This window comes from Juglans microcarpa x Juglans regia, chromosome 2S (genome assembly GCF_004785595.1).
Source record: "Juglans microcarpa x Juglans regia isolate MS1-56 chromosome 2S, Jm3101_v1.0, whole genome shotgun sequence".
NCBI lineage: Eukaryota > Viridiplantae > Streptophyta > Magnoliopsida > Fagales > Juglandaceae > Juglans > Juglans microcarpa x Juglans regia.
Genome location: NC_054597.1, coordinates 1,572,884 through 1,593,066, shown reverse-complemented (window position 1 = coordinate 1,593,066; position 20,183 = coordinate 1,572,884). Strand labels below are relative to the sequence as shown.

The window sequence follows — 20,183 nt, the reverse complement described above, 5'->3', positions numbered from 1 at the left end:
TTTTCCTTTTTCGAGCAAAGAATAAGCTTGGGAGAAATTATATCTTCTAGCCTTTAATTGTTAGAAAGTTTTTATTATTAAGTCAGCGTGTAAAGTATAATCACAGTAAAATGTATATCTGATATAATTTTATTTGAAAGATAAATTTTATAATTTGAATATAACAAATCAGATTTTATCATTTAAGTGACATGGATGGAATTTTTCCATACTATTCAAGAATGGAATATCTCTAATGGTTATATACCAATATTGACTGACCTTAAAAAAACTAGTCGCCATCAAGACTGACCAATGCGAAGGGAAATGGGATTTAGTTTTCCAATGACAAGCCAAACAAGCAACCGGAAGTTACAAAAAAAGCACCAAGAAAATAGACATTTATGATTGTTTTTTTATTTGGTTGCATAGTACATAACTGGCTAACTTCCAATTGAATTACCATCTTTTTAAGAGCTCGTTCGAGTAGTGAGATTTAAGGCCTCATTAGAAAAGTGAGATGAAATGAGATAATATGTGACTAGTAGTGGAATTGTTTGAGTTACTATATTTTGTGGAGTTTTGAGAAATGAGAGAGAAAAAGTTGATTAAAAATATTATAAAGTTAAAATATTATTATAATATAATTTTTTACTATTATTTTTATTTTGATATTTGGAAAAGTTAAATTATTTTTTGTATTTTATTTAAAAATTAGAGAAAGTTATAATGATTAGGTAATGATTAAATAAAAAAGTTAAAAATTTGAAATTGAAAAGTATTTGTGTTTGTGGCGTTTGGATATTGAGATGAGATGAGTTTAGAGTATTGTGCTATCCAAAACTAAATCTAATGTTGGGCCGTAAATTTAAACACGTCGTTAACTTTAACATGATATTCAAGTGTTTGGGTTTTAGGATTTTTTTAAAACACGTAGAATTTTATCCAATTTTGCGTGTGAGTTAGCCTCAACTTAGTTATCTCACTCTGGGAAATTTACAAGAGAAAAACGAATGATGCCTTGTTGTGACCAAGATGTGCACTGCCCCATCGTATCCAAGCCTACAAGCAGAAGAACCAAACAGAAAAACCACGATTGACTATGAAGGAAAGAGCCATGAAAACGACCGAAATGTAATCTCTTGAGAGAATATAGGATATTATACCACGTCTGGACTCTGATCCATCTAGAAAGGATAAAAAGTTGCATATTCCAACCCCAAAATTCATTTGATTATTTATTTAATTGTTTCTGGGTTGACCCAAACTCATTGGAAATCCAGATGTTTTGTCGATTAAGGTTATATCTTATTGGCAATCTTTAAAAAATTGTTTAGGAAATTAACAAGAAGTTTGTGTGGGTTCGGTAAGAGGTAAGGTGACGTCTTATCTAAATTACAAAAATTAATAATAAAAAAGGATGAAAATGATGGATATCTCACCGTCTTCCGTTGAACATGTCCAACTAACAAAAAGATTGACCAAGGAAACCAAAGGGTCAGAAATGGAGGTAGCAGTAAAACTGGCTTTAATGGAGTGGTCAACCACAACGGGCCCCATCCCCAAAACCCAAGGCTTTCATCCACTAATCAGTCTTTTGACGGGGACCTTGCTTTCGCTTTGAATCTGCTTAATTATATGACGTGGTCCCTAACCCCTGGAATGAAAGACCATCGCATGCATATTTTATTTACTGAAAAAACTATTCATGGATACTCCACTTAAGCATGCATATTTTTTGGGAGGAATTCTTATTGATTTCTTTGCAAGCGTTAAAACTAAAGTAATCATAAAAACAATGAAAATTGTGAGGCAAATGTTTTCAGATTATAAAGCAAATATACTCTTATCTTTTGTCATTAGCGAAAGAGGAATAATTAGACTCGCAAATCCCCAAATAAAGTATAACATCCTCAATAGAATTACAAACAGAATATATGCCAGTAAAGTCAATGGTTTTTGTGAGTAGTGTGGGACAAATTTCGGTATAAAAAAGTCATGGCACTTTTTGTTTTTTGTTTTTGGTTAAAGAAAACAAAAATGTTTAGAATCCCACTAATCAAAACTAGAGATTGGTAAGATTCTTACCGTAAGATCTCAAGCCGTGGGACCTCCATGCCCTCCAATGAATTCGATTTTTCACTTCCTAACAGGAGACACTCCCACTTAGTTAGAAGCCGTACACTAATTGAAGAATTTTATGTATCAGTTATTATTCATTTTCATACCTCACACTTATAATTTTTTTTAATAAAAATTTTAAAAAGGTTGTGGAGTAGTGAATAATGGTTGATGAGAAAAAAAATTTCATCCTAATTTTCCCTTCCGGGACCTTCACAGAAATTCCATCCACCAAATCCAAAATCAGCAACCAAACCAGAGCTGAGATCCGATTATCAAGTCGACCGTTGGTGCCCAAAATATGAGCGGAGTAAATTATTGAGAAATCTATAGGAAAATCAAGAGGCGCAGATTGTGGATCAGAGCTGCATATTGTTGTTCCCTATATGCAGTTTAACTTTGCTTCATTTGGAAGGACAAGCCCCTGATTTATAAGAAAACTAGAGGAGCCGCTTGCTATATTTGGAGTCCAATATGCGGATTATAAGGAATAGATAGCCGTCCTCTATTAATTTGTTTTTCAATATGTTGTACAAATTTAGTTTATTGTCTTAGCTTTTGTATATATATATTAGAAGAAGACACCTTGTAATATTTTTCAATTCAATCAATACGAATGCATTGGTAACCATATTGATTCCAACACCAAATATTTTCTTCATGTTATGGTATCAGAGCAAGAGCTTTGAATCTCTCTGTTCTACCGATCCTAGCATCTTATCTTCACCTCAAAAACTTCCTTCTTACCAACCCTCATTATGGCCGAACCTCACCAAGCCGAAGATGAATTTTTCAATCCCTATTTCCTACATCATGGGGAAAGTCTTGGACTTGTTTTAGTCTCACAACCGTTAACCCTCATAATTATTGTGCTTGGAGTAGAGCCATGTATGTAACTCTCTCAGCCAAAAACAAATTAGGCTTCATCGATGGCACCATCAAAAGGCCTGTTGATACAGATGCCAAATACCCATAGTGGCAAAGATGCAACGATATGATCCTATCTTGGATCATCAACAGTCTCTCACCTGAAATTGGTGGATACATCATGTGGTCAAACTCGGCATCAACTGTATGGGATGAGCTCAAGAAAAGGTTTGCAAGTTCAAGCAATAATAGAATTTTCATGCTTGAACAACAGCTGTCGACAACTAAACAAGAAAAACATCTAGCAAGTGTCTATTTTTCAAAGTTGAAATACATATGGGAAGAGATAATGAGGTATGAAGAACCTTTCAAATGCTCGGTAATGGATTGTGGGGTTGTTTCGGTGCTGAACAAAAGGCTCGAGAGAAGACATATTATGCAATTCCTTATAGGATTGGATGACACTCATGCAGACCTAAGAAACCAGATTCTATTGAAGGACCCGCTGCCCTCACTAGATGATGTATTCAATCTTGTCCTACAAGGAGAGGCGAATCATATGCTTACTAACCTTATCCAAAATATTTCGGAATCTGCAGCAATGACAATCAACAGTGGCAAACCTCAGAACCAGAAGGGAAATACCAAGCAGACAAAAGGAAACTACAAGGGATCGGGTCCTAAGGAGTGAGCACCATGCACGAAATGTGAGAGAACAAATCATACCGTGAAAACTTGTTGGGAAATCTACGGATACCCTCCTAACCACAAACTACATAAGCCAAGAACTGGAGGCAGAAACCAGCAGAAGATGGCCACCAATGCATCCTTAGGTGAAGGCTCGGGGGTGACAAATCTAAACATCTCGCCAGACCAGATACAATAGCTCATAGTCCTTTTGCAATGCCAAAATTCTGCTCCATCTAGCAGCAACTCAAAAAATCAAGGTATAAATTTACCAAAACATAGTGGTAAGCTTCTTATTGCTTCATCTATTTCCTTGAAACATTCTTTGAGCTCCACAAACAACATCACCAATAGAAGTACATGGATTATCTATAGCGGGGCAACTAATCACATCACAGGATCTCTTGAGCTCCTCACACAGAAAAAGTCTTTGGAAAAAGTCTCGGTTAATCTACCCAATGGCACTACGGTACCAGTTTCACATATAGGGACTGTCATCATTTCATCTACTCTCATTCTAAAAAATGTCCTATACGTATCTAATTTCTATTACAATCTCATTTTTACAAGTCAGATTAGCCGAGACCTAAACACTTGTTTCATTTTATTGGCTAAACAATGCTTTATTCAGGAGCTGGACACTTAGAGGATGATTGGAATTGCTAGATAAAAACAAGGGCTCTATCTTTTAGAGAAGAATCAGCTCGGCGACAAGTTGCCATCTCACCAACCCATGTCCAATTCTTCATATGTTTTGACACCAAAATTGTGGCATTTACATTTGGGACACCCCTTCGATCAACGCCTCAATTTGTTACACAGTATAGACCCTTATATCCCTCATTTTGTTGACAAGTATTAATGTGAGACTTGTCATGTGGCAAAACAAACCCGTTTGTCTTTTTCAAAGAGTAAAAAATTTGTCGATGCACCTTTTGATCTAATACACATGGATATTTGGGGCCCTTTCTCCATTAGTTCACTCAATGGTGCTCATTATTTTCTAACAATAGTTGATGACCAAAATGGAATGACATGGATTTACCTCATGAATTCTAAAGGCTAAACGGGATAAATCATACAAAGTTTCTTCAATCTTGTTGAAAATCAATTTCAATGTAAGATTAAATGAATAAGATCTGATCAAGGAAAATAATTTCAAATGACCGAATTGTTTGCTTCAAAAGGGGTAGTTCACCAACAAAGTTGCATCTATACTTCCTAACAAAACTCTATCGTTGAAAGCAAACACCTACACTTGTTGGATGTAGCAAGAGCTCATAGATTTCAAGTCAATTTAACCATAAAATTCTGGGGAGAATGCATTGTCACAACAGTGTATTTAATAAATCGAATCCCTTCTCCAAACCTCCAAAACCGATCCCCATATCAAACCATTTTTTCTAAAATTCCTTCATATTCTCACTTAAAGACTTTAGGATGTCTATGCTATGCATCAAACCTCAATCCACTCCAATCCAAGTTTGATCTAAGAGCACGTAGATGCTCGTTCATAGGATATCCGAATGGCATTAAAGGTTACAAACTCTTTGACTTAAAGACTCAAGAAATCTTCATTAGTCATGATGTAGTCTTCTATGAAACCACATTTCCCTTCCTAAACACAAATCAGCTACCCTCACTCTTACAAACACCTCCTCTCTCAAGACTTGATGACTTGCTCTTAATACCCAACCCCATCTCAGAATATTCTGAGCCTACACCAGTAGCACCTGCTCAAACCAGCCATGACACCACCATTGAAACTTGCCCACCCCCTGAGCACTCCCATCCTAGTGACACATCCCAGCCAGAGCTACACTTACCTGCATCGACACTCATTGACCCTGAGCTGAGAAGATCCACTAGACCAAGAAGGCAACCTGGCTATCTTCAGGATTTCCATTGTCGACTTGTTACCTCTCTAGCAATGCCACATGGTTCCCCTGCTGTACATCAAATGGATGAGGGTAAATCTCATTCCCTTTCCTCTATCCTAAATTTTGATAACATGTCCCCGGCTCACTGTAGCTTTAGCTTAGCCATCACCATGGAACCCGAGCCCACCTCATTTGTCACAGCTAGCCAGCATTCTCATTGGCAAATGGCTATGCAGAATGAACTCAGAGGTCTTGAAGAAAATAACACTTGGGAGTTGACTATACTCCCGAGAGGCAAAAGGGTTGTGGGATGCAAATGAGTGTTCAAAATAAAATACAAAGCATGTGGTACCATTGAAAGACACAAGGCACGCCTCATAGCAAATGAATATACATAGAAGGAATGGGAGGATTACTTCGAGACTTTTTTTTCGGTAGCAAAAAGCCTACTATCCGCTGCCTATTGGCCACTGCTGCCTTTAAAGGTTGGTCCCTCTACCATCTCGACGTCAATAATGCTTTCTTCTATGATGATTTAGAAGAAGAAGTCTACATGTCATTACCACCGAGAAATGGTAGAGAGGTGGAGAATTGTGTATGCAAGCTGAAAAAGTCCCTCTATGATTTGAAAGAAGCTTCAAGGCAATAGAATCACAAGTTAACTTTGGTCATCACCAAAATTGGGTTCACACAATCCAAAGCCGACTACTCACTGTTCTTCAAAAGGACAAACACCTCTTTCACTGTCATGATTGTTTATGTTGATGACATGGTGATAGGAAGAGATAATGAGACCGAGATTCAACACTTGAAAGAGTATCTTGAAAAACACTTCAAATTGAAAGACCTTGGGAAGTTGAAATTTTTCCTGGGGATAGAGATAGCCCACTGTTCAAAAGGGATTTCCATATGCCAAAGAAAATACGCATTAGAAATCTTACAAGATTGTGGGTTAATTTGAGCAATATCCGTTCAATTTCTAATGGAACAAAATTTGAAGCTAAATGAGGAGGAATGACCCGAACTTACTGATCCAAAAGAGTACAGAAGATTAATTGGCCGATTGCTATATTTAACGATCACATGCCCAGATATTTCGTACTCTATGTAAGTCTTGAGTCAATTTCTAAGCCAACCGAAAGTGGCTCGCTGGAAAGCAGCCCTTAGAGTTGTAAGATACATAAAAGGATCTCCATCACAAGGTTTATTTTATCCAGCTAACAAACCACTGCAGTTGGTAGCTTTTTGTGATGCTGACTGGGGAGCATGCTCGGAGACAAGGAGATAAATCACTGAATTTTGTATTTTTCTAGGAGATACTTTGGTCTCTTGGAAATCAAAGAAACAAAGAATGATATCTTGATCATCAGCGGAAGCCGAATATCGCTCAATGACATCTACCACATGTGAATTGGTTTGGTTTTGGAGCTTGTTACAAGACCTCGGTATAACTCTCAACCAACCTGTTCAATTATTTTGTGACAATCAAGCTGTCATCCATATTGCATCCAATCCAGTTTATCATGAAAGAATGAAGCATATTGAGATTAACTGCCACATTATTCAGGATAGGATTCAAGAAGGTTTATTGAAACCATTTCACATTTCTACAAATTTACAAGTTGCTGATATAACCAAGGCAATTGGGTCTAGACAATTTTATCATTTACTAAACAAGATGTCTCATGCACTCTATAGCTTATCCTTCTTGATGGGGAGTATTGAGAAAGTTAGAGGAAAATCAGGAGGCGCAGATTGTGGATCAGAGCTGCATATTGTTGTTTCCTATATGCAGTTTGACTTTACTTCATTTGGAAGGAGAAACCCATGATTTACAAGAAAACTAGAGGAGCCGCTTGCTGCATTTAGAGTCTAATATGCAGATTATAAGGAATAGATAATCATCCTCTGTTGTATAGACTCAGTCTACATATTGTTTTTCAATATGTTGTATAGATTCAGTCTACTGTCTTAGCTTTTGTATATATATTAGAAGAAGACACCTTATAATATTTTTCAATTCAATCAATACTAATGTACTGGTAACCATATTGGTTCTAACACCAAATAGTTTCTTCTTGTTATAAATCATTTCAGATATGTTTTTTTATTAAATAATAATAATATATATATTTTTATATCCAAAATCCGCAAAGAACTAGAAAAGCATTTTACCGTACTGCCAACATGGACGTAGTTAAATAATTCAGATACGCTTTTATAAAAACTTCAAAAGATATATATTTGTAGGATAATGCTACAGTCCCGGGGGCTCTGCTGGAATGTAGTATTGTTTTACATGTATTTTTTTTAAAATTATTTTTATATAAATTTTTTAATATTTTTAATATTTTTAAAAAATAAAATAAATTTAGAACATTATTAAAAAAATACTTTCTTAATTAAAAAGTAAAAAAAAAATATTAAAAAAACAGTTCTTTAATTATGAAGTAAAATAAAAAATCATAAATATTTCGTGATTAAAAAAATATTTTTTAAATATTTAAAATTGTTAAAAAAATTTATATAAAAAAAAAATTTAAAAAAACATATAGAAATACACTTGCACCCCAGCTGGAGATCTACCATTTTCCATATTTTTAATATCCAAAATCCGCATGCCCGTATAAAGCTAACAACTCTTGTTATCGTCCAGGAAAACAAGACAAGCATTGTAGTTTGTAAATTGTACCGTACCGCGCCTACGCGGCTACTCCCAGTCCCATAGCATTTTCGTTGCATATTCCAGAATCTAAAAGACGTTAATATCCAAACACTCCCGCTTTGCGTCTACATACTACAAATAATTGTGAAGTATATATAAAAGAGTAAAATTTATTATTATTTTTTATTCGAGTCTCATGTTATATTATTTTTCCATTTTTACTTTCTCATCTTCCAGTTTCCGCTGCTGCCTGTGAAAGGCTTTAAAGCGCTCCTCGACTTTTCTCTCTCAGTCTCACTTCCCCGCTCTCGTCGCTTCCATTTTCTAAGTCAGCGCTTCTCTGGTATTGGCCCTCGCTGTTTTTTCCTTCTTCTAGATCCCTCGCATATGTATGTGTGCGGGTGTGTACGACGTATGTATGTGTGTTTCAGATAGCTTTGTGTCACTGTGTGTTTTTGAATGGCGGTGAGTCGCTCATGAGTTTGTATTTATGTACTTTATTTCGAGCAGTTAAGCTGGAATTGATAAGTTAAAAGTGGACTTGGATTCTGATTCTGCGTTTCTGGAGGGAAAGATAGAGAGAGAGTTTTCTAGAGAGAGATAGAGACATGAAGGTGGAAAGAAGTGATGTCGTAAAAAAGATAAAGATTGGAGTCTGCGTGATGGAAAAGAAGGTGAAATGCGGACTTGAGGTTCTTTATTTTCAGTTTAATTTACTTGTCGACAATACTAAACAGAGCTTGTAATGAATCGCTGAATGTAGGTTCTACTGCGTTGTTTCATTCTCGAAGGATTAATCTGTTTTATCCTATAGGTATTTTCGGCACCAATGGAACAGATACTAGAGAGGTTACAGGCATTCGGTGAATTTGAGGTATATGAATTTTAATTTCGATCGAGTTTCGTGTGCTCATTGGACTAATTTCTTGTTTTTGTGGAATTGGCTAATAATATTGTTTGGTACCGGAAATGAATGAGGATTGAAACGTTCTAGGAATGTGATAGTTTTACCTGCAAAGCAGTACGGTGTTATGAGTGTTTTTCTTTTCTGTTCTTTTGGTTCGAACCTTTAAAATTTGCAGTTTCCCCAAATTCTGTTGTTACGACCTGATAGGATACAAGTTTTTTGGTTTTGGTGTTGATGTTCTCTTCTTTCTTCATCAATGTGTTCTCGCGTTTATGCTAATATTGTAGATCATATACTTTGGGGACAAGGTCATTCTTGAAGAACCAATTGAGAGGTATGTTTTTAAGTAATTACCTGGAATATACTGTTTTACTGCATTGCATCAAGGCTGTAAATGAACATGACTTCTTGATTTGCAGTTCGAAATCGGCTTGATCAAACTCGAGTTTGACTCAATTTGTTTATTAAATGAATCGTTTGTGAACACAAAATAAAACACGATTACTAAACAATATAACTCATATAAAACTCAACTCGAATCGTATAACTATAATTACTTCATATTTATTATTTTTTATAGTATCATCTTAACTTTATTATGAGAATATTTAAGTACTTAAAAATATAATGGAAAACCATGTTCCTAATACTACTTATGTTGCTTGAATCTTTATGAATATAGTTATTGATATATGCATATATAAGTTTTATGAGGATATTCCCAAAAAATCAAATTTTATTTGTTAAAAGTTGTAGATAAAGTTATAATATATACTATAAAGAATCTATTTTTTCAAAATTAAATAGCTCATGAACAAGCTCGAGCTCACTCGAATAATAAATTAGCTATTAGTGAACATAGAATGCAACTTGATGATAAATATGAGCTCAACTCATGCTCGAATAAAAGTTAATAAGTTTTGACCACCCACCACTTGCTCTAACTCAACTTGTTTACACACATTAACTTGCATCTTATTGTGTATAATACTATGCATAACTTTAGCTGTTGTGTGTTAGTTGATTCTTTTGTTGAGCCAAAGCTTCAAAGTTGAGTACACATGCTTTAAACAATTAACTTCTTCCTAAGGTCCAACTACTTTAGGTGACTTGGGGGCAGGGGTGGAACTAGTTGTACGAGTTTTTTGGGGGAGAGAAGGGAGGAGGTGGGGAGGGAACCGAAGGTAACCTAAGAGTCACAAGAAATATTGGCAGCAAATCCTTTGATAACACCAGGGTTCACAGGTATACTTTCTACAAAATGGGGCTAAAATTTAAGTGTAGAATCATCACTCTTAGAAAGTTTTTGGGGGGAGGAGGGAACCTTGTAAGTTCCTCTCCGGCTAGGTGGTGTCTTTTAAATCAATAAAGATGAAAAATTAGGGTTTCTTAAATATGGAGATTCACTTTTCGGGATTTCATTTCCATATCATCTGGATGTAGAGTCAATAATTGCATTATAAGGAAATAAGCCTCACCAAGAATCAGGTTCTGCGCGAGGATGAAGCCTACCTTCCTTTTGAAGTAATTATAAGAGACATGTTATAAGATTTCGTTTCTTTTACTACATTTTATATATGGTCCTAAATTGAAATTTGTTTCCAATCCAAAATGGTTTGAATAAAACAAATCATTTGACTTAATAACCAGTCTTTTCTGTATAAAGACAAGTGTTCATGTTGCCATACGATTCTGATTCCAAACATCCATTCCAAAATTAATCAACATAGAGGGGCAAATTTACTACTTTGAAGATTCCATAATAGGTGAAGCTGACAAGTTGAGAGGAGGTAATGGAAGGATGCAAATGTTCAGTGTGCATGTCACATTGGAGAATTATTGCTGAAAAATTCTGGTACATCAACTTGGTGACAGTTTTAGGTTCTGTTAGTTGAGAAATCTGTTGACTACTCCACTGTTTTTTTCCCTTTTGTTTATTGTTTCTCTCTCTTTTTCTTTCCTTTGGGGGCAGGGGGATATTTGACTATTTTTTTGCGCTATTCTTGTTTTCAGATGGCCAATATGCGATTGTTTGATTTCCTTCTATTCCACTGGCTATCCCCTTGAAAAGGCGGAGGCATATGCTGCTCTAAGGAAGTAAGCTTTACACCTTCTTTTGCACCGATGTTATTTCATTCCTCAATAACCATAGTTTCTGTTTTATTTATTTTTTAATTCTCTTTTAGGTCTAAGTTAGTGTCTCCCTCTATCTCACTATAGATGAAAGTTAACAAATAGCATATATTTTAATGAAACTACTACTCTTCCTAAAATTTCTTTGATGGGCCAAGAAATGTGGGTCCAAATTTGAGAAAAGGACTTTCATTCTTAGAATATTTCATCTATTTGGAGATAACCCAAAAAGGAAAGCTTGTCATCTAAATTGGGATGGGGGGAAGTATTACAGTTACAATTTTCTTATATGCTCTGTGATTCAGGCCTTTTCTGGTAAATAAATTGGAGCTGCAATACCTTCTTCATGACCGAAGGAAGGTATATGAGGTATGCTTAATAACCTCTGATCTTTTTGTTAGGGTTTTTAATTTCATTATTGGTGGTTAGCATTTTGTGGTAGGTTCTTGCTTGTGGTAATCTGATTAAGCTTTATGTTTTTTTTAACTCTTTGATTCTTGATTTCTATTTTAGCTACAATAATTTTGTAAGGTAAAAGTCATGGAGGTCCTAGAGTTACTTGACAAGTACTTGTTTGAGTTCGTCTGGTAATGTCCAGATCGTGTGGCTATCAGGTCATTCTGATGTTTTCGCTCTAGAGTTCTAAGATGGGCTAGTTTACTATGTTGACTGGAAAGTGTGGTGTGGCTTGTTTCTTAATGGTCTGTAAATGCTGTGCTACCTTTTCTTTTAACATGTTGATATTGAATCTGGACTCCTCTCTTGTTAAAAATCTGTCAATATATGCAAATTGACAGACCTGGTTATTCTGAATTGAGTCACAATTGAATCAAGGGCAACTGCTTCGCCGTGGGTTCGTCACTCCTTAATGTGTGGAAGCATTACTCATAAAAACTCATGGAGTATATGCTTTAAGTACTTCATGCATTAGTTGGAATGAAATGAATTGCATTATTTCAACTATCCATTTTTAATGTTTTGATTACTACTAAAACTGAATGCTAACTAGTAATTTATCATTTTTCTGGATTTAAGTGTCTTGAAATGCATGGAATCCCTGTTCCAAGATATGCCTTCGTAAATAGAGAAGTACCATATCAAGAGCTGGATTATTTTGTTGAGGAAGATGATTTTGTTGAGGTTCATGGAAATCGTTTTTGGAAGCCATTTGTGGAAAAGCCTATTGATGGTGAGTTGGATTTTTATATTGATAAATAAATTGTTTCTTCTACTAATGATTGGGCCAGCAAATTTTATATGAATTGTTTGCTGGCTAACAATAATATCTGGGTACCATCTTCTTTTTAATTAAAAAAAACAAAAGAAAAATATTTTATGTTGGCTATTCCTTGTTTCTTGATGCTTGAACCAAGTAAAAAAAAATATGTACAAATATAATATCATTTATCTCTTCTCATTATTCCTTGCAGAATGATAGGAAGAAAACTTGTTATAAGCTTGACATAATTCATCTTTTTGCCCTGTTTTCTTGACAAAAAGGTGATTTGTTATGATTGGTCTCTAACATAAGATGTTAAATCCAGACCTTTCATGGCTTGTAAAAGCTTTTTTTCTTCGGGCTTCATGTCTTCCAAAAGCAAATGGTTGAAACAACATAAATTGAAGTAAAAATCCTGAATTAAAGGATGGAATTTCCTTTTATAATGGGTTCTAGAAAAAAAGGTTGACTATGATCACTGAAACACATGGAGAGTCTCATATAAATGTATGCATAAAATCAATTTGCCTGCCTAGTTTGAATTTAATTATTTTAAGATATTACTTTCACAACGTGCACATATGGTAATGACTGATGTTACATTTTTTGTGAAGGGGATGACCATAGTATTATGATATATTACCCAAGCTCAGCAGGTGGAGGTATGAAGGAATTATTTAGGAAGGTGAGAATTTTATCAACAGCTCTTTTTCCACTTTCTGTGGCTCAAAACATTTTTTAACTCCACTTTTCTTTCATGCTGTATATATATTGGGATATAGGTGTTTCATGAAGTCTAAATGATACTTCTACCAAAAGTGGTGGTGGATTATTGATAAATAAAAAGCTATAAATAAAAGGAAAAAAATATTGATCAAGTTGATTGGCTCTTGCTGCCTAAGCAGAAACTAACAAGTTTGTATCAGTTTTAGTTGGGTTTACTCAAGTTCTATTAGCCCATGGTTAGTTTGGCAGGTTAAGTTCAAATTCCCAGACATCATTTAAGACATATCTGTAAAATAAATCTTATCAAATGTAATCCCATGCTTAGTGAAATTTTTGTAGTTATCAATGTTTCTAGCAGCTCATCCATCAGTTTTTTTTTTTTTTTCAAATTTTGTGTGCAATGGTTTCTGATTTTTTTATGGCTTTTATAACTTAATTATTCCCATGTTATTAATATGATCGTTATTTTCTTTTAGGTTGGTAATCGTTCCAGTGAGTTTCATCCAGAGGTCAGAAAAGTGAGGCGTGAAGGCTCCTATATATATGAGGAATTTAAGCCCACTGGAGGAACAGATGTCAAGGTTGTGGAGTTTTGATGTTTATTTGGCTTGTGTAATGATCTTATACACATCTACTTTCGTAAGCAGATGGAAGCACATGCTTTCCTTGGTGATTGACCTTTTGAAAGCATGAATATTATTTTTATGTCTGTTTGGTGGAAGTTATTTTTCTGAACAGCGGTGACTTCCTCAAAAAAAATATCTGGATTTTTCTTTTGTCTTGGGGTGTTGGTAGGAAACAAAGAGATTGAATGGCTAGCCTTTGGTCATATCTGAAATTGACATATATCAATATAAGTCTGAACTTCAGTTCTGTCTCTAGTAATTTATATTCTTTTTGTTACTTATCAAAAAAAATTTATATGCTTTTTGTTTCTAAAAATGGTTGCTTGAGTTTATTTTGCAATGATTGTAGGTGTATACCGTTGGCCCTGAATACGCACATGCTGAGGCAAGGAAGTCTCCTGTTGTTGACGGTGTTGTTATGAGAAATCCAGATGGCAAGGAAGTAAGTTGTACTTGTAGCATATTTTGATTACCTGCACATCTTATTCTTCTTCCTTTTCTGTTACAATTACTACTCTCTCTTACAATTCTCTTGTATTTATTTTCCGTTTCTTGTCATTTTTTTCTTAGTTTTCTACCTGACTGGTAAATTGTCTTGCCTCTAGGAGGAAATTTGTCTGGTGGACACTACATATTTTTCAGGTCAAACCTATAAGAACCTAAATGCTGGCATATTTTTTAGCTTAAAACAGGACCAGCAAGATAGAATCTTTGCAGGCAGCCCCACCTTGATGGAAGAATGTTGAATTTATCTGCTTCATATTAGAGGAGTCATTTAGGTGAACAATATGAATGGAACTATAATTTGGTACAACAAGCCTAGCTAGAGTGCACAACTAGATGTTGAAGAATCCATGGTTAATTAGAGGTTAAAATATGTTCATGATGTTGTCAATTTCTTGTCATCCTGTGATGAGTTAAGTTCTTTTTTTTTGTCCAAGTTTCTTCTCTTTTTGTCTAACTCACTTCCCTTACAGATTTTTATAGCCTTTTAGATTCATATAATGCCAATAGAATGTGCATGTATGCATCTTATCTAGCAACTCTTCTTCATCTGCGATTAATCTGATGGATTGTGAAAACTTGTAAAAACATTTGAGATGTGGATGCTTAAACTTTCAAATTGACAACAAAAATAATATATGAATGCATCTCCATATGGTGAAATTAACTGCTAGGAAACCCACTGGGTAAATTTTGAGACACTAGTATATGGCATGCAGCAAGCAGTAGATGATGCAAGTAACCTAATTCATTGTGATAAAAGAGTTATGTTTGAAGCATATAATGGTTACTTTGTTTGACAGGTGAGGTATCCTGTGTTACTGACACCAACTGAGAAGCAAATGGCAAGAGGTGTTTACAATGCATTTAGGCAAGCGGTATGTTGTTGGGCACTGTAACAAGTATTCAGTATGTTCTTCAAAGGTGTTATTGTTATTTCTTGTCTCTGATTATTTCTATAGTGCAACATTACGGAACGCTGGTTTCTATTTGTTTCAATTGTTCTTGCTTGTCAGAAAATTTATCTATCTCCTTGGGCCATAATGATAAAAAAGCTGTCATTAGACTGGAAAAAAAATGTTTTATTAGTCATGTCAGTGATTTGTCCATTTTTCTCAAAATTTTTGACCTTTACCCAACTATGTGTTATTTCTAGATTTTGGAATCTAAAATTGATAATGTGCTCTAAATCAGCCCCTTTTTTCGCAGAACATGTTGTATCAGATATTTTCCATCCTATTTTAGACTGTAATCATTTGAATTCTCTCAAAAAGACTTACTCTTCATAGATTTGTTGAGCTCGTTGGAGTTCTAGAAATTGGAATGAAAACTTATAAAATTCTGTTTCTATAGGCATATATGAGTGGGTTCTACAAATTCCACAGAACTCTTGCAAATGTTTTTTCTGTTATACTGGGGTAATATGTAATATTACAGAAACCAATCTACTCTGGTTCTTAATCATGTTGACATACTGCTGTTATATATGGCTGCTGGTTCTTACTCATGTCGAGAGATAAGTACTGCTATGAATTATAAGGCATGTTAGAATGTGCTCAAATGTCTAGATGTATGCTCTTCCTGCATCAAGAAATTCCTTCTTGTTAAATTATTTTTACTTTACGCCAATTTGTTTGTCAATTTCATTACTTGCAGGTTTGCGGGTTTGATCTCTTGCGTTCTGATGGGCATTCATATGTTTGTGATGTGAACGGGTGGAGCTTTGTGAAAAACTCTCACAAGTAATCCTGGCTTTTCCTAAATTTCTTACATTAGAGTTATTCAATGGGGATACTTGCTTTGATATGCCGGCATGATCCCTACATGAATTAAAATAATTTGTTATCTTTTTTGCATTTCCGTTATATACTTATAGTGAGATTTTCTACATCACCGGCTGAATAGGTCGACCGAGCCGATTTTTCGTTTTTAACTGGCTTATCTTCTTAGCTCCAGAAATTTCTTTTGTTACTTTGTTGCAAAAGGTATACATGGTTTTCCTTTCCAAATGCAGGTATTATGATGATGCTGCTTGTGTGTTAAGGAAGATGTTTTTAGATGAAAAAGCTCCTCATCTTTCTTCAGTGATTCCACCAACTTTACCTTGGAAACTCAATGAATCAGTCCAACCTTCTGAGGGATTAACTCGACAGGGAAGCGGGATTATTGGCACATTTGGGCAGTCTGAGGAACTACGTTGTGTAATTGCCATTATTCGTCAGTATGTGGTGTTTTCCCCTGTCTATTCCTTAGATTAGTTGCTTCCCTTTTCTTTTTTCTTTTTCATTCTTATCCATCTTTTGATTTTGTAGTGGTGATAGGACTCCTAAACAGAAGGTGAAGTTGAAGGTTACTGAGGAAAAGCTGTTAAACTTGATGTTAAAATACAATGGGGGACGACCAAGGTCTGAGGTCATTATTCTTACCTCGACATATTTAAATACTAGTTTCTGTATTGAGTTATCTAGCCACTTATGGGATAATTTTTCTGTTGGTTGTCATTCTACAGACAAAACTTAAAAGCGCCATTCAGTTGCAAGATTTGTTGGATGCTACACGAATGCTTGTACCTCGTACTAGGTATTACATTTAAAAGTTGATGGACATATCAATGTCACCCTTATCACCCTACCCCAGAAGAAATCATCACATATATAAGTTTTTAAAATGCATGGTGTGGTTGCTGTCTAAAATGAAATCTTTCAGTGCTTTTGGAATAATTGGTTCTCCTCTTGAGAAAAGATATTTTTAAACAACTGTATATATTTAATAGTTTCTTTTTTCTGAGCTTAGAGTGATTATTAACATAGAAATCTCAATTCACTGGACAGTCAATGGTACTGCTTGTACATGCATAGCATTTTTCAGTTCACCATTAGAAGTCAGATACTATATTTATGCCACATATATGGATGAATCCGTGGTCAAACCCAGAACAAGTAGACGTGTTCTATTTGAAACTCATAATGAATTTTGCGTGTATTTTCCCCTTTCAGGAGTTACTAAGATGGGTAGCTTTGATGATATTGAATCTTAGGCCTTGTTTGGATTGCAAGATGCTCTCATCTCATCTCATCTCATCTCAACATCCAAACACCACAAACACACACTTTTCAATTTCAAATCTTCAAAATTTTCATCTAATCATTACAATTTTCCCAAACTTCCAAACAAAACACGAAAAACAATTCAACTTTTTCAAACCTCAAAACAAAAATTATATTAAAAAATTATATTCTAACAATATTTTAACTTTATAATATTTTTATTCAACTTTTTCTCTCTCATTTTCCAAAACCCCATAAAACATCTTAATTCAAACCATTTCACTACTATTCACAAATTATCTCATCTCATCTCACTATCCAAACGAGGCTTAGTGAAACTGTGTTTTTATCAGAAACACAACACACAGTCACACACTACACCAGTGACAGAAGGAAGTTAATGCGGCGTCAGAAAATTGAGAGAGCAATGAGAAGATGATCCAACTATTGATAGAATATCTTGCTGTCCCAATAGACAGTCAACCATCTACCAAATTAACACTTAGTAAGGAACTAAGGCCTCGTCTTCTTACGAGGAAAACCCAAAAACACACTAAAGACTGTAGGAACAGGTCCTTGAGACCCTTAAATAGGCTTAAGAACAACTCTGGAAATCCAACTCCTATTCCTAGGCACCCAGAAAATATCACACATTAAGAAAACAAAAATTATTTCCTAGGGTGTTGACTCCATGATGCAGTCATTACTTAGATGGCAAGCATTACTTTATTTAATTCTTTTCCGATTGACTCTTTATTTTCCATGGAGTGGTTTCTTAGTTCCAGTGACACATCTAGTTCTTTCTATGTCAGGGGTCAAGGCATAGGAGCTGCCAATTCCCTGTTCAAACTTAATTTGATTTTTCTTGAGGGAAGCTGCTTTCTAGAACTAGGATACCAGAGTATGGTGTGAGATCAAGAACAGGAGCAAGAGTGGAAGTGGGAGAGTGTCTACTTTCAGGAAAAGATATTTAGGCCCAGAGTGTGTGAGAATCCTTAAATGACTATATCAATAAAACAGAAAGCATACACTAATACCTTGTTAAATCACCAATTATCCCCAAAACTTAAACTGGCGTGAAGATGTGATTTTAATTATTTAATTTGTAGTCTAACAATCACATATGGCCAACCAAGGATGTAGCTTGGATTAAGATCCTCTATTTCCTTTGGTAATCTACTCGGTGGATTTCTCTAAATTTCATCCGTTGAATTCAAAATCAATTGTAGGAATTTTTTCATAGAAGCATTTACCACTTTGAGGTGCAAGTATTTGTCATCTTAGCATTTACCAAATTTAGTACATTGAATTTGAATTTGAAGTGATAAAATGCCGATGTGGCAAAAGCACTCCCATTGATTTTGGAGTCAATGACTGAGATTTAAACAAGTCCATGCGGTAAATTATCCTAAAACATCTCGGAGATCATGATTCATATAGTTTAGTGGTCATACCCGGCATCAATATGTTCAGGTCAAGCACTCCTGCAGCATTTTTTCATCATTTTATGCAGGATAATTTTCTCATTAATCAAAATGTCATCAACAACAATCTCCATGCTTGCTTGGATCTTACACCAGCTGTCAATTATCCAATATTTTAGAGTTTAAGGAATTTTGCTCTTTTTGTTCTAGCTAAATGGACATATCCTTTTGTATACTTCATGTGTACTTGGATTGCGTTCCTTTGCGCTTTATTAAAATTTCTGCATCATTTATAAATAAATAGAATTTCGTCAAGTTCTTGCTCAGTGAAGTAAAACTTATTTGAATCCCCCAGGTTCCAGTCTCCACCACCAAATTTGAATATTTTACACCAATTCAATCCTCCACCACCAAATTTGAAAGTTTCGGACCAATTCAACCCTCCTAGAAGGAATTGTGGATTTTATTTCTGGGATAGAATTTGGAAAACCATTCTATTCCCAGGCCATACTTCCCTAGAAGTACCAAAACAGCCTTATGACATTTTGTTTTTGTGCTAATATGGCTTATATATAAAATAAAAATGAAAATTGATGATTATTATTGAGGATTATTTACATCGACTTGTATCTTAAAAAACCTATTATTGATGATTATTTATATTATCTAGACAAGGTCGAGAGAGTGACAGTGAAACAGAAGACTTCGAGCATGCAGAAAAGCTTCGCCAAGTCAAAGCAGTGCTTGAGGAGGTTATTTAGTTTCACCTTGTTTCATGCGTTTTACATTAGATACCCTTTTTTTTATTGGCACCGGGTATCCTGGACAAAGTCTTGAATTCTATTTTAGATATCCAGCTCTAGTATAGTCATCTTCATATGTTTTCTTATTTTCATCAGTGAATTTATTTCTCATAAACAGAACCATGCGGTGCAAATGTTTTTATTAATTTCACCAACCATAACAAGACATTGACTTTTATGTTAACTTTTGATGTTTTCCCAAAGGAAAACAAATTAGTTTTATGATTAAAGTTGGATTGTTATTCCTCAACTTGAGGCAATGTGTGTAAAATGTAGCCTGCTGCATGTGATACAAAGAAGGGGTTGCCGTTACATGTGTAAATATATTTATATGAGATTCAGATGATCACATCATATTCTGTTTTCAGTTGTGTAATTTTTGCTTTAGTTCTTTTTTCTCGTGTATCCAGGGTGGACATTTTTCTGGTATTTATAGGAAGGTTCAATTAAAGCCATTGAAGTGGGTTAAAGTTGCAAGAAGCAATGGTGAAGGGGAAGAAGAACGACCGGTGGAAGCTCTCATGGTTCTTAAATATGGGGGTGTTCTTACACATGCTGGCAGAAAGCAGGTGATGATAATCAATGCATCCTACAG

General features: G+C 35.0%; 1 protein-coding gene across 9 annotated transcripts in view; it reads left to right on the top strand.

Annotated features, from left to right (window-relative positions):
- The first annotated feature begins 8,396 nt into the window (after positions 1-8,396).
- LOC121252690 (inositol hexakisphosphate and diphosphoinositol-pentakisphosphate kinase VIP1-like) overlaps positions 8,397-20,183 on the top strand; it is a 32,366-nt gene continuing 20,579 nt past the window's right edge. For 3 of the 9 annotated variants that reach the window (XM_041152456.1, XM_041152455.1, XM_041152453.1), the window contains exons 1-17: positions 8,457-8,615; positions 8,710-8,873; positions 9,014-9,073; positions 9,394-9,440; positions 11,120-11,203; positions 11,545-11,608; positions 12,275-12,428; positions 13,073-13,143; positions 13,661-13,765; positions 14,160-14,252; positions 15,118-15,192; positions 15,971-16,056; positions 16,329-16,535; positions 16,627-16,726; positions 16,824-16,894; positions 19,456-19,537; positions 19,999-20,157. In XM_041152456.1, coding sequence (XP_041008390.1) covers positions 8,808-8,873; positions 9,014-9,073; positions 9,394-9,440; positions 11,120-11,203; positions 11,545-11,608; positions 12,275-12,428; positions 13,073-13,143; positions 13,661-13,765; positions 14,160-14,252; positions 15,118-15,192; positions 15,971-16,056; positions 16,329-16,535; positions 16,627-16,726; positions 16,824-16,894; positions 19,456-19,537; positions 19,999-20,157 — 1,524 coding nt within the window. In that variant the 5' untranslated portion in view covers positions 8,457-8,615; positions 8,710-8,807. Of the gene's footprint in view, positions 8,616-8,709; positions 8,874-8,962; positions 9,074-9,393; positions 9,441-10,872; positions 10,962-11,119; positions 11,204-11,544; positions 11,609-12,274; positions 12,429-13,072; positions 13,144-13,660; positions 13,766-14,159; positions 14,253-15,117; positions 15,193-15,970; positions 16,057-16,328; positions 16,536-16,626; positions 16,727-16,823; positions 16,895-19,455; positions 19,538-19,976; positions 20,158-20,183 lie in introns of those variants that run through there. The other 6 variants (XM_041152454.1, XM_041152461.1, XM_041152462.1 and 3 more) reach the window with 6 other exon arrangements.